Source organism: Eschrichtius robustus, chromosome 6, assembly GCF_028021215.1.
Source record: "Eschrichtius robustus isolate mEscRob2 chromosome 6, mEscRob2.pri, whole genome shotgun sequence".
Lineage (NCBI taxonomy): Eukaryota > Metazoa > Chordata > Mammalia > Artiodactyla > Eschrichtiidae > Eschrichtius > Eschrichtius robustus.
Genome location: NC_090829.1, coordinates 59,378,846 through 59,398,798, shown reverse-complemented (window position 1 = coordinate 59,398,798; position 19,953 = coordinate 59,378,846). Strand labels below are relative to the sequence as shown.

Below are 19,953 nucleotides of genomic sequence, written 5' to 3'. Positions count from 1 at the left end.
GGGATTCCCGGCTGGGAGGAGGGAGGAGAGCTGAAGACCCCGGCCTGGGCTGGCTGATCTAAGCAGTCAAAGTGGGAAGCTGAGTGCTTGAAAGAGGATTATACCCGCACTAGAAATAAGCAGTAAGTGAGCGAATAACCATTATGGCTGAGAAAAGGCTTAATCCCCCTGCGTTATGGGGTGAGCTAGAAAATATTGCTTAACTCTAGAGTAAAACTGGAAGGCTTCTGACTCTGTGTACAGTTGTCTGTTGTTTGGAAACTAGGGGCTTAAGAGCAAGCCCAGAGCTCTAAATGCCTCCTCCCACTCTTGGAAAATGCCAACTTCTACTTACAGTAGTTGGGGATATAATCTCTTTCCCTAGCCTCTTCCTGGTAAGATTTAGTAATAAACCAGATAGGGAGTTGGGATTAAATTGGAAAAGTTGAATCTGGTATTGGCAGAAATGGCGATCTTGAATTACGTTCTGTGAATGCCGACATTGTTATATCTATTAGCAGTGATTTGCTAATCACAAGAAAGTCTGGGGCAGGACATTGAAAAGGGAGAATTGAAAGCTTTTATGACAGAGAAGCTGAGTAGTCCATATGCGTGAGATGAAATATAAAAATGTGTATAATTAATAATAGATGGAGGGGTTTTTTGAGCATTAAACTAGAACAGCAGTCAGGGAACATATACTTGGATATAAGCTAGAAAAGAAGAAATTTTAGTTTCAATAATTTTTTGTGCTAACCCAAAATTTCACAATGTTTACAAAGTCAAGACAGTGATTCGGGGATACTTCGATTATTGTGGTACACTATAAATACTGTTGCTGGGCAAGATCTGTGGTTCTCTGGTCAGCAAGTTCTGGCAATGAAGCCACTGCTGCTGGTGCAAAGAATTCTGGGATGTCTGACAGTGAAATGGATGGAAAGAGCCACATTCCATCTCTACTTAATGTCCTTTTGTCCAGAAGTCGGGTCATGCACATGAGCTACTTGGTACGTATACAGATCAATATTCAGAAAGGCATTTTTAAATGTTTTGCATTAGAGGGTCTCTGGACAATATCTTATGGCAACCAGTGGACTAAAGCAAAGTGGTAGGAAGGAAGTCCATCTTGATCAAAACCAACCTTGTTCTCTTTGTTTTCCATCTATCCTGAAATGGAACCTCAAATGAGGACAAGAATAATAATAGAGAGAAATACTGTGGCCATCTGTTCTGTTCTAAGTGGTTAAACTCATTAATATATGAATGAGAATTCAGATTTTATTTATGCATCCTAATACTTGAAGATTCAGAAAAATATCTTTATTACAGAAAAAAACCCCACAAAAATAGGAGGTATGTTTATTGGGGAGGAAATATGGAAATCTGCTTTTGAAACGTTACAGGAGAAAAAACAGACAAGAATCATTTCCCACAGTATAAAGAAGATTTATGTCATGTTCGCTGAAGGATGTAATTCTTCCCCCAATGAGATGAGGATCCTAATATGGCACAGTAGATGCAAACAGATATTTTTAATTCCCTTAATTCTAGTTGATATAATTAATACCGAGAACAAGAATTGCTTTTTTTAAAAATAATAACCTTGGATTACAGCTAATTATGTAGTGAATTTTCTTTTCTTTTTCTTACTGGTCCTCTATGAAGGTACTATGTTTCTGAAATTATGAAGAAGCAACTGTCATTCCTGGTATTTCCTTTAACCATTGCACTGGGAGAAAGAAAAAGAAAAGACTCAGGCATATTATCTTTCTCCTATAACACAACAGTAAAATGATTGTAATGATCTATGTCCTTTTCTAACTTATAAAGTTATGAACTTTTGCTATGGGGAAGATAGATGGGGGGAAAATGCCAATAAAGTACATTTTTTAAAATGGTCTGTACCCTACCAACTTTTCAAACTACCTCATTTTGAAAATTATTTTACTTATCTTTTTAAAATTATTTCTGAGTTGCTTTTCCAATGTTAGTTTTCATCAGATTTATAAGCAAACACAGAAAATCTGAAGATTCGTTATCTGAGTGGTGTTATTCTTGCTTAGTCTTAAAAATATATAAAGGATTAAAATAAAACATTTGATAGTTGAAATCTTAAGCATAATATAATCACTAAATGCAGTTTCAGTCTTTAAGAAAAATGTGCTGGGACTCTTTAAGGAGTTGCTTATTTATCTCGAATTATTAAAGAATCTTTTCTAAAAATATGGAATTGAAAAAAGAAAAGCATAACAATATTCAGAGAAGGATTAAAAGTATAATTTGGATGGGAGAGGCTAAGCAGGAGCCAGCAGTTTAACAAAGATATTTTCTGTTGTCCATGAGAGATTGGCATAAAGAATGATGTATTATGACTAGTGAACAATGCTAAGAAAAGACTTTTATCTTTAAAAAGTATTAAGTGGGAATTAACATTATTAATGGAAAGAAACTAAATGATCATTTAAAATTATTCTTTCACAAGAAAAGTAAAGAAAAAGGATATGGAAAACTAAGCAGTGATGAAGACCTGAAAATAATTGTTGATCAAAAACAGGTAAGTGAATGCTTACATACATTTTCTAATGTTGCATTGTAGATTTTTGACAACTGAAGCCCTTTGAGCTTTCTGCCCTGCCCTGGAAGCTATATTAGCTTAGCTCGTCTAACTGAGGCCTGCATAATAAGATAGGTTTTGAAAGCAGCTAAGCCTCCCCGTCTAACGCCTCTGATGCACTGACTTCTGCATGATGTCAACATGTATGTCCTGTATGTAAGAATGATGAAAAGTAAAGCAGAGCAAGATAAGAGAATTTTTGGAAATTAAAAGCCCCACTTGAAAAATGAAATCAGTACAATGACAATTTGTTGGGAAAAAAATATTTAAATAAGAACCAGAAAGTAAATTATTTTGAAAATGAGAAATGCTACTATTAGTGTAAAACAATGAATATAATTTAAGAGGACAGGGATATAAGACTTTAAAAAACTGAGAAGTTTAAACATATTGCCCAATTTACTTTCTCAGATTATCTGCAGTAAATTTAGAGACTTTTTTTTAAAAACAAACAAAAAAAGAAGCTATTTAATATTCTTTAATACTGCCTGTGATTTGAGAAACATCTAGCTTATATTTCATATGGGCCCATAAGGTGAAATGAAAACTGCTTAATATACCATAAACAAAGACAGGTAATGGAAGGTATCCAGCTCGTGCCACTGAATTGGCATTAGCCCTTAACGTCTTTGTTAATTATCAGGGAGACAAGATAACTGCACATCTATTTCATGTGTAAGTGGCTCTGATTCTGATGTAAGCTCAGGTGGAGATAGAGAAATAATTCAAAGGAATCTGAGCAGAGGAAGAAGTTAGAAAGAAGGCAGTCAGCAAGTTACAGAAAGCCAAGTTGAATTTAGACAGTTTCCTAATCATGCAGTCTGTTTTGCATCATGGTGATTGCATTAAAGGAGCCCTTGTGTCTATTTCTGAAAAAAGGAAAAATGACCATCAGAAGATAGCAACCAGAAACAATTAACTTACCAACTGGCTTATTAGACCTGGAATAATTAAGGTAACTGAAGTGGTCTTCTGGGGAAAACTGAAAAAAGCATCTCCCCAGGAGGTGCAGAATATGTCCATACTACAGGGTTCACTCAAACTACCTTCAAGTTTTTCTTGCCTTATCTTCACTCTCCTGCTTCTGAGTAAACCAGGGTGGAAGAGTGTTGGATATGGCCCTATGTTTCTACTCAGCGCCAAATTGTCAGTTCGGTTAATAAGATAAGTGGGACTGGAGCCTGAGTGCTCTGCTGGGCTATTAGCTATCATTTTAACTATGCCAGATTAATTACTTGGGGTGTGTGATCTCCATCTCCCATAGATCCTGTGCTGTAGACTAGCATTCTGATGAAAGGACTGGACCTCCCTGGCAAATGAACTAGTAAAATACAATTGAGTATATTATGAGAACATATATACCTATAAATTTCTCTATTAAAATTAAAAGTTTTATTTTTTATTTCTTCTTTAATCATGTAGAAGTTAAATTCCTACTCTTTTTATACTTCCTTACTATCATTCTGCCCCCAAAGCTGCTTTTGTTTTCTTTCTTTCTTTTCTTTAGTTTTTCCTAAAGCTTCTTTTTGTTTTAAGTGAATTTTGGGGATTCAGAAAAGGGAGTCATTGTTCTTTTATTCTCGTGGTACTTTTCACAAAATTTATATTGTTGTGCCTAAACACATTTTATTAACTGTTAAGCAATCTTTTAAAAAAGAGAACCCACTTTCCTGCTTCTTCAGAAAATAACACTTTTCTTACCTGGATCAAATGAGGGAGGATTCAGTTTCTCAGTCACTGTTGTCTCTGTAGTTATCATGTTTCCGCCGGTGCCGTTGGACCAGTTGGCACCAGTTGGCAGTGACCCAGCTTTGCTGAGTCATTCATGTCAAAACATGTCTCAAAAGATGAGTAATTATGAATATGAGTTGGCTTTGGTGTTTGCTGTTGGCAGTAAGAGTAGTCCTTCCTTTTGGGGAAGGTTTATTTGGTGTTGCTGTAATGAACAAATCCTAGGTAGAAACAATGACAGCGTTGACACCTCGAAGTAAAATATTTGGGAAAACACTCTAATTAGTCTTTATAACACTACAAAAAAATTCTTCCTAAGTTTAGGAGATCAACTTTAAAAGTGTATGTGTGTTTATGTGTGGATGTGGTAAAACACTTTTTTCTAATAGTGCTTCATCTCACAGTTGTTATATATATTTTGGCAGGGGGGAAGGAATCTTTATGTTCTATTTAGTCTTCCTATGTCTTTTCAGAAACATGGTAGAAATTTGTTAGTCAATCTTCATATAATTGCAAAAAGCTTTAAATAAAATAGTTGGAGTGCTGTGAAGGGCAGAAGTCTACTAAACTCATTTAATCTGTCATTCAGAAGCTGTCGCTCTACAAATGCTGTGCAAGCTATATGCCGTTTTATCAGTCATGTGATTTGCCAGTCTTGTACTTCCACAGAAAGCCCACAATTTTGCTTACGTAAGCAAGTTAATAGCAGAAGCAGCCCAGAGTATGAGGATTTTGTTCACTCTGGCTGCCCACATTCAAGGGGGTAGAAGGTGATTTCTGTGTTATTTCTACATAAGAAAAAGTAATTTTGGAAATGTGTAAGGTTTTCTTCTTAAAAGGCAATATTGTGCTTCTCTTTTTGTGAAATTTTAGTGGCAAGATTTATTTGAGATACACATGAAAACATTCCAGAGAATTCTTAGATTAGTGTTGATGTCCTAAAGTAATAGGAGCTGCCATATAATATGTAATCACACACCCACACACTTCTATAGTCATTTAAATATAAATGTATCACATTGGCATTGAAGTCCATATTCTCCAAAAATCCCTAGAGTTTTCAAATTTCAAGCATAGGAAAGTAATCAAAGGAAGCATTAGATAAAAATCTTTATACCTCTAAAACCCAGACATTTGATATAAATTAAATATATACAGATATTTCATTATGTATATAATTATATAATGTATATAATAGACATATATACAGTTATTATATACATATAATTATAATAAAATATATAAAATTAGTTCTATATTTGGCTTTCTAGAATAAATACATATTTAAAAGAAATTTTAAATATGTATTTTGGATTATTCTTATTATTTTTTAACATATTCTTTCCTGATTGGAAGGGAGTGCATCTTGTTTAGGAATAGATTTCATGTACAAATGAATTTTCTTTGAAGTTGCTGAGATATCAGGGATGGGAGTGGGGGAGTAGATGGTCAAGTACCTTGAGTAAGTGATTAAAAACATTAGCCACTTTGAATAAATAAATTCTATTTTAAATTACTATTTTTAATTAGAATAGAGTCAATTTAGCTCAAGGTTTGTGATATGTTCACCAAGATAGCTTTTTTTCTAAAATGTTTTCAAATTCCAAGCAGACTTCAAGGAGGTAGCCAAGGCTGACACAAAATTATAGACTATTATCACTATAAAGGGGATACACTTGTAGGTTCAAGCATTTCAAAATAGTTTTCACAGTATGTCATAGATTGAGTTGATTGTAGGACTCAGAGTTGCAGCTGCATAGCTTTCAGTGCAATAAGGTGGGGAAATGTCAAATGTCAACCCATGACAAAGGGAACAAGTGTACATGGATCAGAACCATGGTTCTCAAGTTTTAGCAGCCTCAGAATCCTCTAGAGGGCTTCTCAGAACACAGATTGCTGGGCCCCACGCACCCCGAGTTTCTGATTCTGCAGGTCGAGAGGTAGGGCCCAAGAATTTGGATTTCTAAGTCCTCAGTTCCCACTGCTGGTCCCAGACCATACTTTGAGAATGGCCGGGTCAAAGGAAACAACTCTTGCAGTTCTAAAGAGAAAAAACCTACGTATGACTTGTGATAAATTTGACATTCTTCAACTGGGCATTACCTGGAAACCTAAAACCTAGAATTCATAGACATCCAGTGTAATGATGCTGAAAACAAGAAAATCACGGACATTTACAACTAAAGGTGCCTTAAAGACCCAGGTTTGCATCTGACTGAATTCCACTTAGTAGCCTTGTGTTCTTGTGGTAGTCTTGTGATTTGAGGTATTTCCTTATTTGTAAAATACTACTCTTCTCTTCCCAGCTCTTAGAGTTTCTCTAAGAAGATGAATTTATAACCATTATGTCATTTTAAGTAGCTAGTCATCACCACCTATTAGTCTGCTTGGCCTGCCATACAAAATATCAGAGACTGGGTGGCTTAAACAACACAGATTTCTTTCTCACAGCTCTGGCGGCTAGGAAGTCCAAGATAAACGGGCTGGCATGGTTGGTTTCTGTCGAAGGCTCTCTTCCTGACTTGTAGATAACCAACTTCTCACTTTATCCTCACATCCTCATATGGCAGAGAGAGAGAGAGAGACAGAGAGAGCTCTGGTGTCTCTCCCTCTTTTTAGGGCCCCATTCTTAAGGCATCATTTAACCATTATCACCTCCTTGCAGACCTGTCTCCAAATACAGCCACATTAAGGGTTAGGGCTTTAACGTATGAATTTGGAGGGGACACAAACATTCAGTCCATAACACCACCACACAACCCCAGTTCAGCAAACAGGAACATTGAGATCTAGAAAGGTGAATCGAGTTTCCCCCGAGTCCCTGCTCAGGTACACAGAGAGGACTGGAAGCCAGCCTTCCCCCCTGACGTGCAATCCAGTACACCATCTATCATCCTATATAGCTCTCTACGGTCGCCCATTACTGGTCATCCCATAGGTGGGCATTAAGAAACTGTTTTGCTTCAGTGCTCTAATTATATAAAATAACCATCTACTAGGAAGTATCATAATTGGCCAGTATTTATTTATTGAACCCTCACAGGGATAATCTTTTCCACAAACACTCCTTAGCAGTTTACTTCCCTCTTGGCCCCTATAGCTTATTAGGAGAGAAAAGCCCTTCAAAACAAATGTGCACAAAATTAGAGCTGAAAGGTGGTTGTTGCCATCCACTCACCCTTCCCTTACCTACACAGCCTCCTCCAAGAGGGCCTTGACCAGCCGTGAGAGGCACCGTGGGGAGAGACAACGCATACCTTTCTTAGCCCCAAACCCTTGTGAGAGTCTCCTTTTAAATTTGTAGGAGAAGCCCGAGCAGAAAGCAACGGAAACTAGAATTTCTGTGATTTTTCTCTAAAGAAAAAGAAGAGACAAAGTATCGCCACCCCCTTGTGTTTCCAGTAGCACATAAGCATTTGAGTAGGATTGTAATTTTATCCTAGTGGTCACTGTGGGAATGAATCCTAAAGAGGAAAATAAAGGCCAACGTGAAAGAAAAATGGAAGAATGAGAAAAACAGATTAACAGGAAAAGACACTGAACTTCCTTCTGCTAACAGTTAGTGTGGTCATACCACCATCTAAGCAGCTGACCTGATTCTCGGACTCATAAATAGTAAAAGGAATGGGGGTGATATGTGTCACTGCCTTGTACTCAGCACCATCTGGCCAGTGCTTTTTTTTGCCATATCAATATGGTGACTTAATTTAAATATAAGTCAGATCCCATTTACCTCTGAGAAGGCTTATAAAGCTTGAGACCCTGTCTCTTGGCGTCATGTATAACACTCTCCCTGGGTACCTTCTTGGAACCCCATGTTGGTCACCAAGAACAGAAACCCCCTTTAGACTTGCAGAAAAGAAACAAGCTGGGCAGCCTGGAGATTCTGAAGCGGGATACTGTGAGACTCTGGAAGGGCCAAGCACATTATGCCGTTGTGGTTGCCCCCATTATGCTCACAGCAGACATAGGCTCATTAGCATTTTCCTCGGAAAGACTGATAGATGAGAAATGGTTCAATGAATATAAGCCATATTTAGGTGTGATGAGAGAGGCCAAAGCTTTTCAAATTTGCTATCTGCTGAAGCTTTTCAAATTTGCTATCTATCTGAAACCAGCACTGGAGTAAACAAAGATTCACTACTGTAGTCCAACAAATGCCATCTTGTCAGCAAAGCTATTTATCATCAATAAATGTACAAGGCAAGGGGAAAGTTTTGCACAAGGTTAAATAGAAAAATTACTGGGAGAAAGGCATTTTTACCCATCTTTTATTCCTAAATATTACCTATTTGTGTCAAGTAATATGAAAATAGTTCTGAGTTACTGGTAATTGAGAAGGGGGTGAGGGGTGGAAGTCACAGTAATGCAAAATATCTTACTTTATTTTTCCTTGTAAACTCACAATGCTGAGAGGATTTTTTCGTTTTTTGACTTGATGCATTTCAATTTAGTATACTGATTCCCCTAGGCATCACCTCTGACTCTAGGAAAAACAAAAAGGGCAGACCTAATATCTTAATTTCAGAGTCTTCTGACACATTACTGAGATCTGAAGATAGAAGGCCAGAAAATGTAGAGGGTCGCTCTTTATAGAGTGACACAGGGGCAGGCAGGAGACACCTGAAATGAATGAAGTAGGAGGCCATCGTCCTAGTTTCTAGTCTTGGCCATGCCACTTACTAAGCAGAAGACCTTGGAGTGAGCAATTTAAGTTCTCTGAGTTTCTGTTTCTTCATCTGTAAAGTGGAATAATACCATCTCAGATGGTATTATTATTATGCTCAGATGTCTGTTGTGAGGTTCACATGGGGATGCCCCTCTGGAGAGCCTTGTGTCCAGCTCAGCCTCCTCTGGTCAGAACCAAGTCTAGAATCCAGGACCACGGCTATTTTGTCTCATGCTCTTTCCATCAGCAGCTCACACTTCCTGAATGTTGAGTTGGTTGTTGCATCACATTTTCACTTTGCTTATTCCCACTGCTTTCCTAGTAAGCAGTTTGCGTGCCTTCTGTAAGATACTGTCAGTTACTCTAGTCTGGTGCCTTTTCGGGGCTCCTGGCTCCTCTGCCACTGCTCGTGTTGGCCATTGTGAATATAGCAAAGTTGTTACACAGTGGTTATGAGGGAGGCTTTCACAGTCAGGAATCTGAATGAAAACTGGCTACAGCCATGTAGTAGCTATATTATCTTGGGAAAATTAACCAGCCTCAGGCTGCTCTGCTATAAAATGAAGAAAATTCTATCTACTTCATAAAGTAGTTGTTAGGATAAATAAGTTGCTGTAAATAAAGGCTTAGCAAAGTGCATGGCATGAAATAAGTGCTTTATAAATGTCAGGTACTGGGGTGGGTGAGTGGTGGGAGTTGATGGTACAAGCCTTAGATTTAGTAGGTATAGAATCCCCTTGGATTTCTTCAGGACTGAGTTATAATTTAAACAATAAAGTCTATTTTGAGATCATAGATACAAATGTCTCCTTGGATCAACCAAGTACAGAAAGGAGGGGAACAGACTGTGTGTAAGAAAAATAGGGAGTGAGGGGGGCAGTGGCTAATGTCACCAGCTGGCCCCTCTAGAAGGAGCAGCACCTACCAGCCCCAGCTAATTGCCATCTTGTTGAAAAATGGGCTCAGGATCACCACATATACTAATTTTTCAAGAGAAGCAATTAATCTGCTGCTTTTTAAATGTTTAAAACCAGTTTTTAAATTTTATAGCAATGTGTAGTCAAACAAAATAGTGTGGTTCTGTTTACAGCCCTGGGGTTCCAGTTTGTGACCTGTTACACTCATGAGACTCTAAGATCAAAGGAGAGTAGGATGCCGACGTGGGCCCGAGTGGGCCTCTGCTCGCCCCGTTTCTCTCCTGCTTTACACCCTCTCCCTTGAAACCTAACCTAACCTAGTTGTCGATCTGATTAAAACAATAGACATTAAGATATAATTGTCAGGGCTTCCCTGGTGGCACAGTCGTTACGAATCCGCCTGCCAATGCAGGGGACATGGGTTCGAGCCCTGGTCCAGGAAGATCCCACATGCCGCGGAGCAACTAAGCCCGTGTGCCACAACTACTGAGCCTGCCCTCTAGAGCCCGCGAGCCACAGCTACTGAAACCCATGCACCTAGAGCCCATGCTCAGAAACAGGAGAAGCCACCGCAATGAGAAGCCCATGCCCGCAACAAAGAGTAGCCCCTGCTCGCCGCAACTAGAGAAAGCCCGCGCACAGCAACGAAGACCCAACACAGCCAAAAATAAACAAATAAAATAAATAAATAAATAAAAATATATAATTGTCAGATGGTCTTCAGTACCCCGGCGGTTCAAGTACCTCAAAAGAGAACTTGTTACCTAAAATGTAAAAAAATCCCCATTTGATAAAATGAGTAGGTCAGATATTTGTAAGTGGAAAGTATTGCTGATATTTCCTCTTCAGGACTTTTACTACCTCCTAGTCTTACCAACTTAGCAACTCAGAGAGTAAACAAGGTACCCGCCTTGCAGAGTAGCAAGTACCCAGCTTTCCTCCACAAGTCCCTCTTCCCCAATTTTGCAAACAGTAATGCAAACCACAGGGCTCAGTCAAAAACTGTAACCACTGAAAAAGAGAGACCATGAGTTACCACTTCAAGTTCAACAAATATCTTAAATGCCATTATATATCTTTATTTTAAGATATTAATGTACAGCCTATGTTCATTAGATGCAGCATAAAAAACTGGACTTTCAGACTGGAAAAATATATAGATGTAAGTAATTTTCAAATAGCCCATTTTTTTAATCTAATGGGGAAAAGTGCTGGCTGAATGTAAAAATGATGTGATATATGAAAATAACAGGCCGGGACAGTAATGCTTAAACTCAGCCATTTGGAACACAACTTGAAAAGAAACCATTCAACCTTTCACTGTGGAAGGTTTGTTGTGCTTTTACTGGTTTTGTGTTTGGGGAATTTGTTTTGTTTTGTTGGTGCTGGTGTTGCTTTAAGTAGATTCATCTGGTCAGTCTGAGAACTGTAGACATTAGAGCTGGAAGGAATTTCAGAAGATAATCTAATCCAGTGGTTTTAAAACTGTGCTCCGTGGACCCCGTTCCCAGCCACTTTGAACAGAGGAGGGGGTTCACCCCTTAGAGAGTAAGTTGGCCCCAGGTGCGCAGACAAGCTTTGGGTGATGAAAGGGCGCTGCTGCTAAGAAGTTTGATTATATTGGTTCTACTTCAACCAGAATAAGTTGAGTCTTAGATAGGGAAGTAGCTTGACTGTGTCACTAGGTTATTTTATATCACAGGGAATATTAGAATTCGGGTCTGCAGCCTCTCGTCCTGGCTTCATTCATCTACCCCTATAACTGCCTTCCTAAATTAAACTGCTTCTTAGCCTTTCTTCCAAACTCCCTCATGCTGGTAAGCTAGGCATACCAGTCAATCCAGAGAAATCACTTGAGAGCAGTGTGTCTTTCAAGTGCACAGCTGACTCTATTAAATTTGCCTGATAAACTTTTATGAAAGGATGTTAATATGAGATGCTTCCTACCTCATAACGAGGTTCTCACAAACTTTGTGACAACTTCCCAGTTTTAGAAGTGGAATTTGAATCTCCTAAGATTCCCCCTAATGAGCTTAGCAGAGTGTTTCCTCCACGTTGAAGCAGAGGGTTCTTCCACAGCTCATCTCCCAGGTCTTCTCCACCTGGATCAACTTATCATCTCCCTTTCAATTGGCCTTGGGGATTGTGAGCCAGGCCCACAGTTCAGCATCTAGCTGCCTAGTCCGTCCATTCTGAATGGGTTGCCAGTGCTTTGTCTAATGAACCCTGCCTGTGACTCTCACTGGTTACTGATTCCATCAGTGTCTATTGTCATAAGGGCTTCGAAAAGCAGTTGTGGGTGGAAATATTTATACTGAAAAGATTTATGTTACAAATTCAAAATCTGATAAATAAAAAAGATTAAGGAACAGAAAGACCGTACAAATGTTTTTTTCTTTTTTTGATACTTACTTTTTTTGATACTTAAACAGACTTTCCCCTTTGAGAATCCAAATGCTAGGAGAGGAGAAAGAGAATGAACAAACCCCTCTTGGCTCTGCAGACAGACTTCCTAAACCCCATAGATGTGGGGTCGGGGGGGAGTGAGAAGGGTAAAAAAGAAAACAAAAGTTTAGAGAGTAGACTTCCCTTCCTTCTCTTCTGACTCTGGACCTAGATGCCAGTGCTCTGCCATTGCCCTGACCTTGTCATTTCTGTGGTTGTGCTTTTATTTCTCTCCCATCCAGACTTTGCAGTACATGTCTTTTCCTTTCTGCTCAGCCCCACTCTCGGATCCCTGCCTTTGGAATGTGTCTCTTATTCTGGCACTGCACCTATAAGGTTTGACAGAAACACAGTTCTTGCAAACCTGCTTTTTTTTTTTTAATGCTCCATTGCTCCTTCTCTTTCTTCAAAACAACTCTATGATTCTGTCATTTCCATTTTTAGTCATTAATTTTTCACATGGTCTACCCCCAGACAGGGTGAGTACCACTTCCTTCCTATCTTGTGATCTAGGAAAAACACATGCACACACAAATGATCATTCAATACAATTGTTATTTATTCCTCATCATAGTATTTTTTTGGCCAAATGATCTTATTCTTGAAATATATGAATAAGTGACTTATTAAAGAAATGGTGAGAGAATGTACCATCTCGGCTTTGTGCTAGAGGCTCTGAATAGAAAAAAAATGTTCATTCATCACTCTTTTCTAACTAAATTATCTCAATTGTATAATTAGTGAATAATTAATGATTTCTTGTAGAAAAACACTAAGCATGGAAGTAGTTTTCTTCCAGTCAAAGGTTGTCCAATTATCACTTCCCTACACTCTCAGCTTTTATCTTTAAATTTTAAATGTGTCCCCAAAATTGACCCATTAATTTCTGTGAACTGTGGGAGTAGCTTCTGAAAAAGAGATGAGTGATGGTGCATCAGCTGATGGATTTTTTTAATCAAGTTGTTTAGTACAGAATAAAACAAATTGAAGCTCACAAACAGGCTTAGTTATTCTTAAACTTTTAAGCTAAAGATATAAAACCTTAGAAACTTTGCATTTTAAAAAAATGGAAGAAATTTGTCTTTCACTAAATGAATGAGCCATCTTACCCTTTCATCCAAACTCCAAGGAACTTGATTTAAAATCCTTCCACTGTGGTTTTATGAACCACAGTAGCCGTACAAGACATGCATGGACCCCAACACTGCTTGGGCTACAGGTGACAGACACTCGAGACACAGAGAGAAGTGATGCTTCTCGCTGTCTCCCACATATTATGCAGACGCCTCAGTTGGGCTTGCAGGCCGTGGATGGTCCAGTCCCTGACTACCCTGTTATCCCCCTCTGTGCCCCATTCATACTGAACAACTTGAAGCACCCCAAGTGTGTAACATTCTTCCTCCCTTTTTGCCTTTGTCCTGTGCATGTATATACATATATGATACACATCACAAAATCTTCTGATGTATCCCCTAAGAGTGAAGGATATAGATGGAGGGAAGGAGCCCTTCTCTTGGTTGTGCTAGAGACTTTCCCCTTTGAGAATCCAAATGCTAGGAGAGGAGAAAGAGAATGAACAAACCCCTCTTGGCTCTGCAGACAGACTTCCTAAACCCCATAGATGTGGGGTCAGGGGGAGTGAGAAGGGTAAAAAAGAAAACAAAAGTGAAGCCTATTCCTTAAAAAGGATAAGGAGCAAATGGGAAAACAGAAAAATCTGAGAACCTATTGTTTATAGAAGTTTGATATGTAAACAATTTTGCTATGTGTCTTCTGGGGTTTGGTTGTGGGGGAAATATTTAGTCACATTTAGCACGTTTACACCTTTTGTTGTTCTAAAAAAAGCTGGGGCTTGATTCTGCCCTGTTCCCAAGACGCTTCCTCTCATGTGATACAGGAGGGAGAGCCGTGGAGAACCCAGCAGAACCAGTTCAGGCGACGCTGGCAACATTTAGCTGTCAGTATTCAGGAGGGACCACCAAGCAGGGAATCATATGTTTAAAAACCGGTTCTAAGATAGACTATGTGAGCAAAATTAAATTGTCTTCCTCTTAATTATGAGGTAACTTAACTTCCAAAGATACATGGGATGCTGCTTTTGGAAAAAAACAATAGCATTATTTTGATGGAAATGATCTAACTTCCTACTTCATTCATTTATTTTACAAAAACTTCTTAACAGCCTGTTTCTCGCTAGGTATTTGCCGGGTGCTGGGACACAGAAATGACATAAACATAGGCATGGCCTTTAGGAAGCCGACAGTACAGCGTGGGGCTTCGGTCAATAGGCAGTTATGGTGCAGGTGCTGCAGCAGGTTTGGAACTGAGGACTTCAGGGAGTACTTAGGACCCTGAGGCCTCTGAGATGTGTGTCATTTCCCTAGTCATGGTCCTGGAAGAATTACAGAGTCTTCCTAGTGTTCAGTGTATTCCCAGGACAAGACATGGTTTGGGGGAACAATGACCAAATATGTTTTTTAGAGCCTGGCTGTTCAAAGAGAGGTCCATAGACCAGCAGCACCAGCGTCACCTGCATTTTGTTTGAAATTCATAGACTGAATCCCGGACTGAATCAGAGTCTGTAAGGTTGGGGCCCAGGAATTAGTTGTAACGAGCTTCCAGGGAATTCCGATCCTCACTGTAGTTTGCGAAGCACTGTTTTAGATTATTCAAATTTTTGGTGTCAAGAAAAGATCAGTTATTATTTTGGTAAAGATGTTAAACTTTGATTTCCAAGGACTACAAAAGAAAAGGAGTTAAGACAAATTAAGCATCTTAAGTCCTTTATTTCACTGTTCCTAACCTTACAAACATTCCCTCCCAGTTTCATTCATTAAAGTGAACCTACACAGTAATCAGTCCTGTGACCCAGGTTGTTTCGTAAAGAAAGTACAGATGATGGAGACTAAGAGGTAAAACTTATTAAGGTAATCTTTGTCTTAAGCGCTTCTAACCTTAAACCACTTTTATTAAAAGGTTAATAACAACACACACTTATACAGCATTTACTATGTGCTACATCCTGTTCTAAACACTTTATATATATTAACTCATTTAATCCTCCCAACAAATCTATGAGGTAGGTACCATCATCCCCATTTCACAATGCACACTAAGGCATAGGGAATTTTATGCCAGGCTGCTGCATTGCACAACCCCAAGGAGATGTGCTGTGCCCGCAGTCTGTGTGGCTGTGCCTGACTGCTCCGGGTCCAAAGAGTTCACAGTTAGGAAGTTATCCTTTCCTCATGCTTCCCTGACTTATCAAGGAGATCTGTTATTATCTTGACGGTGCTAGGACTGTAATAGGGTAAAATCTGAGAAAGTCTTTCTGTTTGTAAGGGAAAGATATATAGGGTAGGGAAAAGCATAAATCAATTAAGATGGGCAAATTGGAAAAGAAATATTCTCCCTTCAAAAGACAGTATTCGTGTGTGTCCGTGTGTGTGTGTGTGTGTGTGTGTGTAAGAGAAAGAGAGAGAGAGAAATAGAGAATGTGTGGATACATAGTCATAAACACACATGCCCAGAAGCAAATCTATGAAAAAGGGCAGTTGCCCAGTCCTTGGATAAATGCCCACCTCTGAGGCCTTTGGGACCCTGCACTGTACTGAATGGTAGGACCAGGTAACCAGGCAGCCTTGCAAGGGAACCAGTAAAAGGCAGGTACTGCATTAGGGTTGCTACTCGGGTTCGAGTCCTCCCATCTGTGGTGCTTCTCATGATAAGTTAAATCCTTACTTTGCACCTAGAATTTTCTCTGTGCTCACTACATTTGAAAAATTCCATGCCTGGAACAAGAAAGAAAGCGCATCGCTTCAGCATTTGTTGAGTAGCTTTCCATTACTGGAGTAGATTGCTGTGCTCTGGAAATGTCTTTCTGCCAGCTGCCCCACAGGGACTGACCTTTCTGCTCAGGCTAAAGTCCCTGCTGAACTATTCAGTACAGCTAGTTTATCCCCGGTTGTTGGCAGATCTCCAGTTTCTCTGCCTGCCCATCTAGAAAAGTGGTCTGAGAATTGATATTCTGCCACCCCCTTCAGTCTTTCACTGGCCACAACTCTGCCCCTCCAAGCTCCTGGTGATTCCTGCATCCTCCCAAAAGCAGCACCCAGCCTCTCTCCAAGAGCCTTACATGTTGGTGCTGGAGAGCTGACAGTCACCCCTGGGGTCCCTTCTCACTGGTTACTCTGCTTATGAGTATACAAAACCCTCCTCAGAAACTTTGAACAAGATCAAAAGTATCACCCATGTTCCCAAGGACTCTTCATTTTACATACTCTCTCATTTTTGCATAGTCACAAGCATAATTTAAATTTTTGCATAGTTGCAGTTAGTATGCATTCAGTTTTATATCTCCCTCTTTATGTAACACTATGCCAGACTCACTTTTTCCACATCACTATTTAATTTTGATAAATGTCATTTTAATGGTTGCCTTATATTGAATCAAGGTGAGCCTTAGGCATTTTTTTGCCCCACAACTTTCCCTGGCTTGTGCAGTGACCATCCAGATCTTTCCCTTCTTCTTTCAGGATGCAAGTTATCAAATTAAAAAGGAAAGGAAGGGATTGCAAGAAAATTGTGTACATTGCTATGATTAGACGTATACTGATTTACCATGAATTATGCATATTTATGGGAATTTGCACATTGTCATCCTTTCATATCCCTCTGAACCTTTAAGTATCAGTGGAGATGCTACCACACACGTTGCACTGCTCTTGTAAAACCTCAAGTTTAAATCACATCCTACACTGCAGTTATACAGGATTCTGCTTCCTGAGGCTGACCACAGCCGAATCACAAACATGGATTTGCATAAATTTGGTTTGCATGAATTTTTAAGTTTGCTGAGAAGGGAAATTGACTAAATATTGTTAGAGCCACAAATAACTTGGGATATAATTTACTCTGGTACCACATGCATTGAGGACACAGATGTATGGACCCACTAGGATAGTCCTACGCCAAAAAGATACACAGACTTAAAGACCTATATTGAAGTCTAAGCAACTTATATGAACAGGGTAATAGACTTAAAAGTCCTATGACTTCTTCATATTGAAAGGCAATGACAAAAAGAAATAATTGTGAATGCATTTTAGAATATATAGTCTTTTGCAAGTATTCTAGACTTTAAAATTGTTGCTCGGGTCCCAAAATGCAAAACTCTTACATTAATGCAGATCCAGGGGGTACAGGAAGTTAGTTTAGCAGAACTAAAATACAAGTGAGGATGCTAGGATTCAAGTTTCTGGCTTTGCCAATGGCTTTCTCTTTGACCTTGAACAAATCTCTAAGCCTTAACGTCCCTATCAGCAAAGTGATAATATTTTCCCTACTTCTATCTCATAAGAATTCCTGAAGAATTTATTAAAGAAAACTAAAAAAAAAAAAATCATCTGAGCCACTCAAGAGGATTACTTCCTGTGAATAAATCCAAAATGGTATCATTTTCAAGGAAGCCACTTACTAAGGCCCTGGGGTTATGAATCAATCTCTTGTGTTAAAGAGCAATTTAAAAATGAGATCCCCTGTAGAAAAGTGAACACATGCAGAACTATTACTTTTAGAGCAGTAAAACATAGGAAGGGAGGCAAAGTGTGGCTTAATTTTATTAATTTACAAGTGATATAATTACATTGCATTTCTTTTTGAATGATTCTTTTGATAAATTTCTCTCTAATCATAATGAGAGGAAAAGTGGATGTTTTCATATTTATGTTTTTCAGCTGTCTTGAAAAGATGACATTATAAATAGATAGTTCTAGAGAAATAACATTAGTGTTTCTATCACTACTGATTCTATTTTTTTAAATGAGCAAAATTTTTCCTGGAAAAGCAAAACATATTCTGAGGCTTCTAAACTTTATTTAGTAGTCAAGAAATTGCACATTCCAAGTAAAAACAATATATCTGCCCCCCCAAAACTAGAAGAAGTCCTCCTAGATGAATCTGTTAAGACCTGAGCCTTCATAAAAATGAAAAACATGCAGAGTTTATAATGAGTCTTTAGCAGAAAAGTCACATCATATCTCTCAAAACACAGAAAAACCAAGTTAGCGTCAGTGAAGTGCCAGAGAACTTCCTCTCCTGAAGTAAGCTGGCATTTAGAACTGCTCTGTATAGCTTTGAAGGGAATCAGGCTCTCTATCAATAAAGCACCTTTAGAACAATTATTTCAGGGTACACTGGTGCGAAAGAGTAGTAACCACCACTGAGTTTTTATTATTCTTCCTTATTTAGAAATCTGCTTCTGACATCACAGGGGAGGCCCATGATCAGCTTCCTCAGAACTTCCAGCCTATCAGGAAGAAAAAAAATAATCCGAAAAACACATCTAAGGTTTAAAGTTCATGGTGAGGCCAGATTTGGGGACAGGGTGCAGAAAAATTTAGTTAAGTCAGCTTGTGCAGAGGTCATTTTAAACACATGCATAAACATTGTGGATGAGATTAGTGGAGTTGGGTGGATCACATTTTATACCCCAACTGTCCAATTTAGTTTCATTATGACAGGAGTGGGGGAGGGGTGGGAATAAAAGGGAATTAACGTTGTTGAGCATCTATTGATACTATGTGCCAGACAACAATCTGAGAGATATTATTATTATGCCAATTTTTAAGAATGGGGAAAATAATCCAAGGCTGAGAAGGGTTGAGAAACTTGAAAAGAGCCACATAACTAGTAAAACAGGAAAAATGGAATTGAAATAAAGTCTCCTTCCAAAGCCCATGCTCTTCCCATCAACTCCCTTCCTACAAGTCATCAAGAAAATTAAACTGCACTGCATTTTGTTTAATTTAAAGAGACAGTCATTAGTTACTGTATATTGCCTAGCACCCATGGGAGTTTAAATAAAAGAGTCTTCTTTAAAAAACAAAAATTGTTTAAGTCAGCAAAGAGAAAGGTGGGGCTGAGTCAGGGTCAAAACAAAGCCCCTGGTGGTCACCAGCTTCGGAATTGCCAGTCCCTTCTTGGAGATTCGTTGGAAGAAGGCAAGTGCTAAATAAGGGAAGTGAGCAGGCAGAGGGTTCTCTTGAAACACAAGAAACAAAAATGAAGAATGTAGTGTCCTATGTCCCAGCTTGCACACAACTATGCCTATATTTTACTCGTAATTGGCCTAAAGATAAATTGTACTGGAAAAGTGGCTCATTTCACTGGTTTTTTCTCCCATTCTGAGCACCAAAGATCCTATATTCATGGCAGATTTTTTTCTTCACTAAAAGTTAATTCCTGAGCTTGTTCTTGTAGAACTACTATTTAAGTAAAGCTATCCAAGGCAGGTGCAAAAGAACAAAAAAGAAATCTCTTTGGAACTTAAGAAGCAGTGAAGTTTCCCAGTAGCTAGATGAGATCACCCCTCACATCCCTTCTGGGATTTATGGAATTAACAATGTTGGGAAACAGAAGAGTTAAAAATTTTCATAATTTTTCCAGAAAACTAAAGTAGATAAAGGGGGTTACCTATGCAAAATATTTCACCTTTGGGGATATTTTGAGTCCCTTGCCCACTTTTAGCTTCATTAGTTGCCAAACATTTGCTTTCTCACTGTATTCATATTGGTTGAGCACGGTCTCCCTTTCCAGCC

General features: G+C 38.8%; 1 protein-coding gene across 1 annotated transcript in view; it reads left to right on the top strand.

Moving 5' to 3' along the window:
- The first annotated feature begins 424 nt into the window (after positions 1-424).
- The window catches only part of PEX5L (peroxisomal biogenesis factor 5 like), a 182,772-nt gene continuing 163,243 nt past the window's right edge, over positions 425-19,953 (top strand). Inside the window, exons 1-2 of the mRNA XM_068545420.1 lie at positions 425-986; positions 2,462-2,533. Of these exons, the coding sequence (XP_068401521.1) occupies positions 894-986; positions 2,462-2,533 (165 nt within the window). The 5' untranslated portion in view covers positions 425-893. The remainder of the gene's footprint in view (positions 987-2,461; positions 2,534-19,953) is intronic.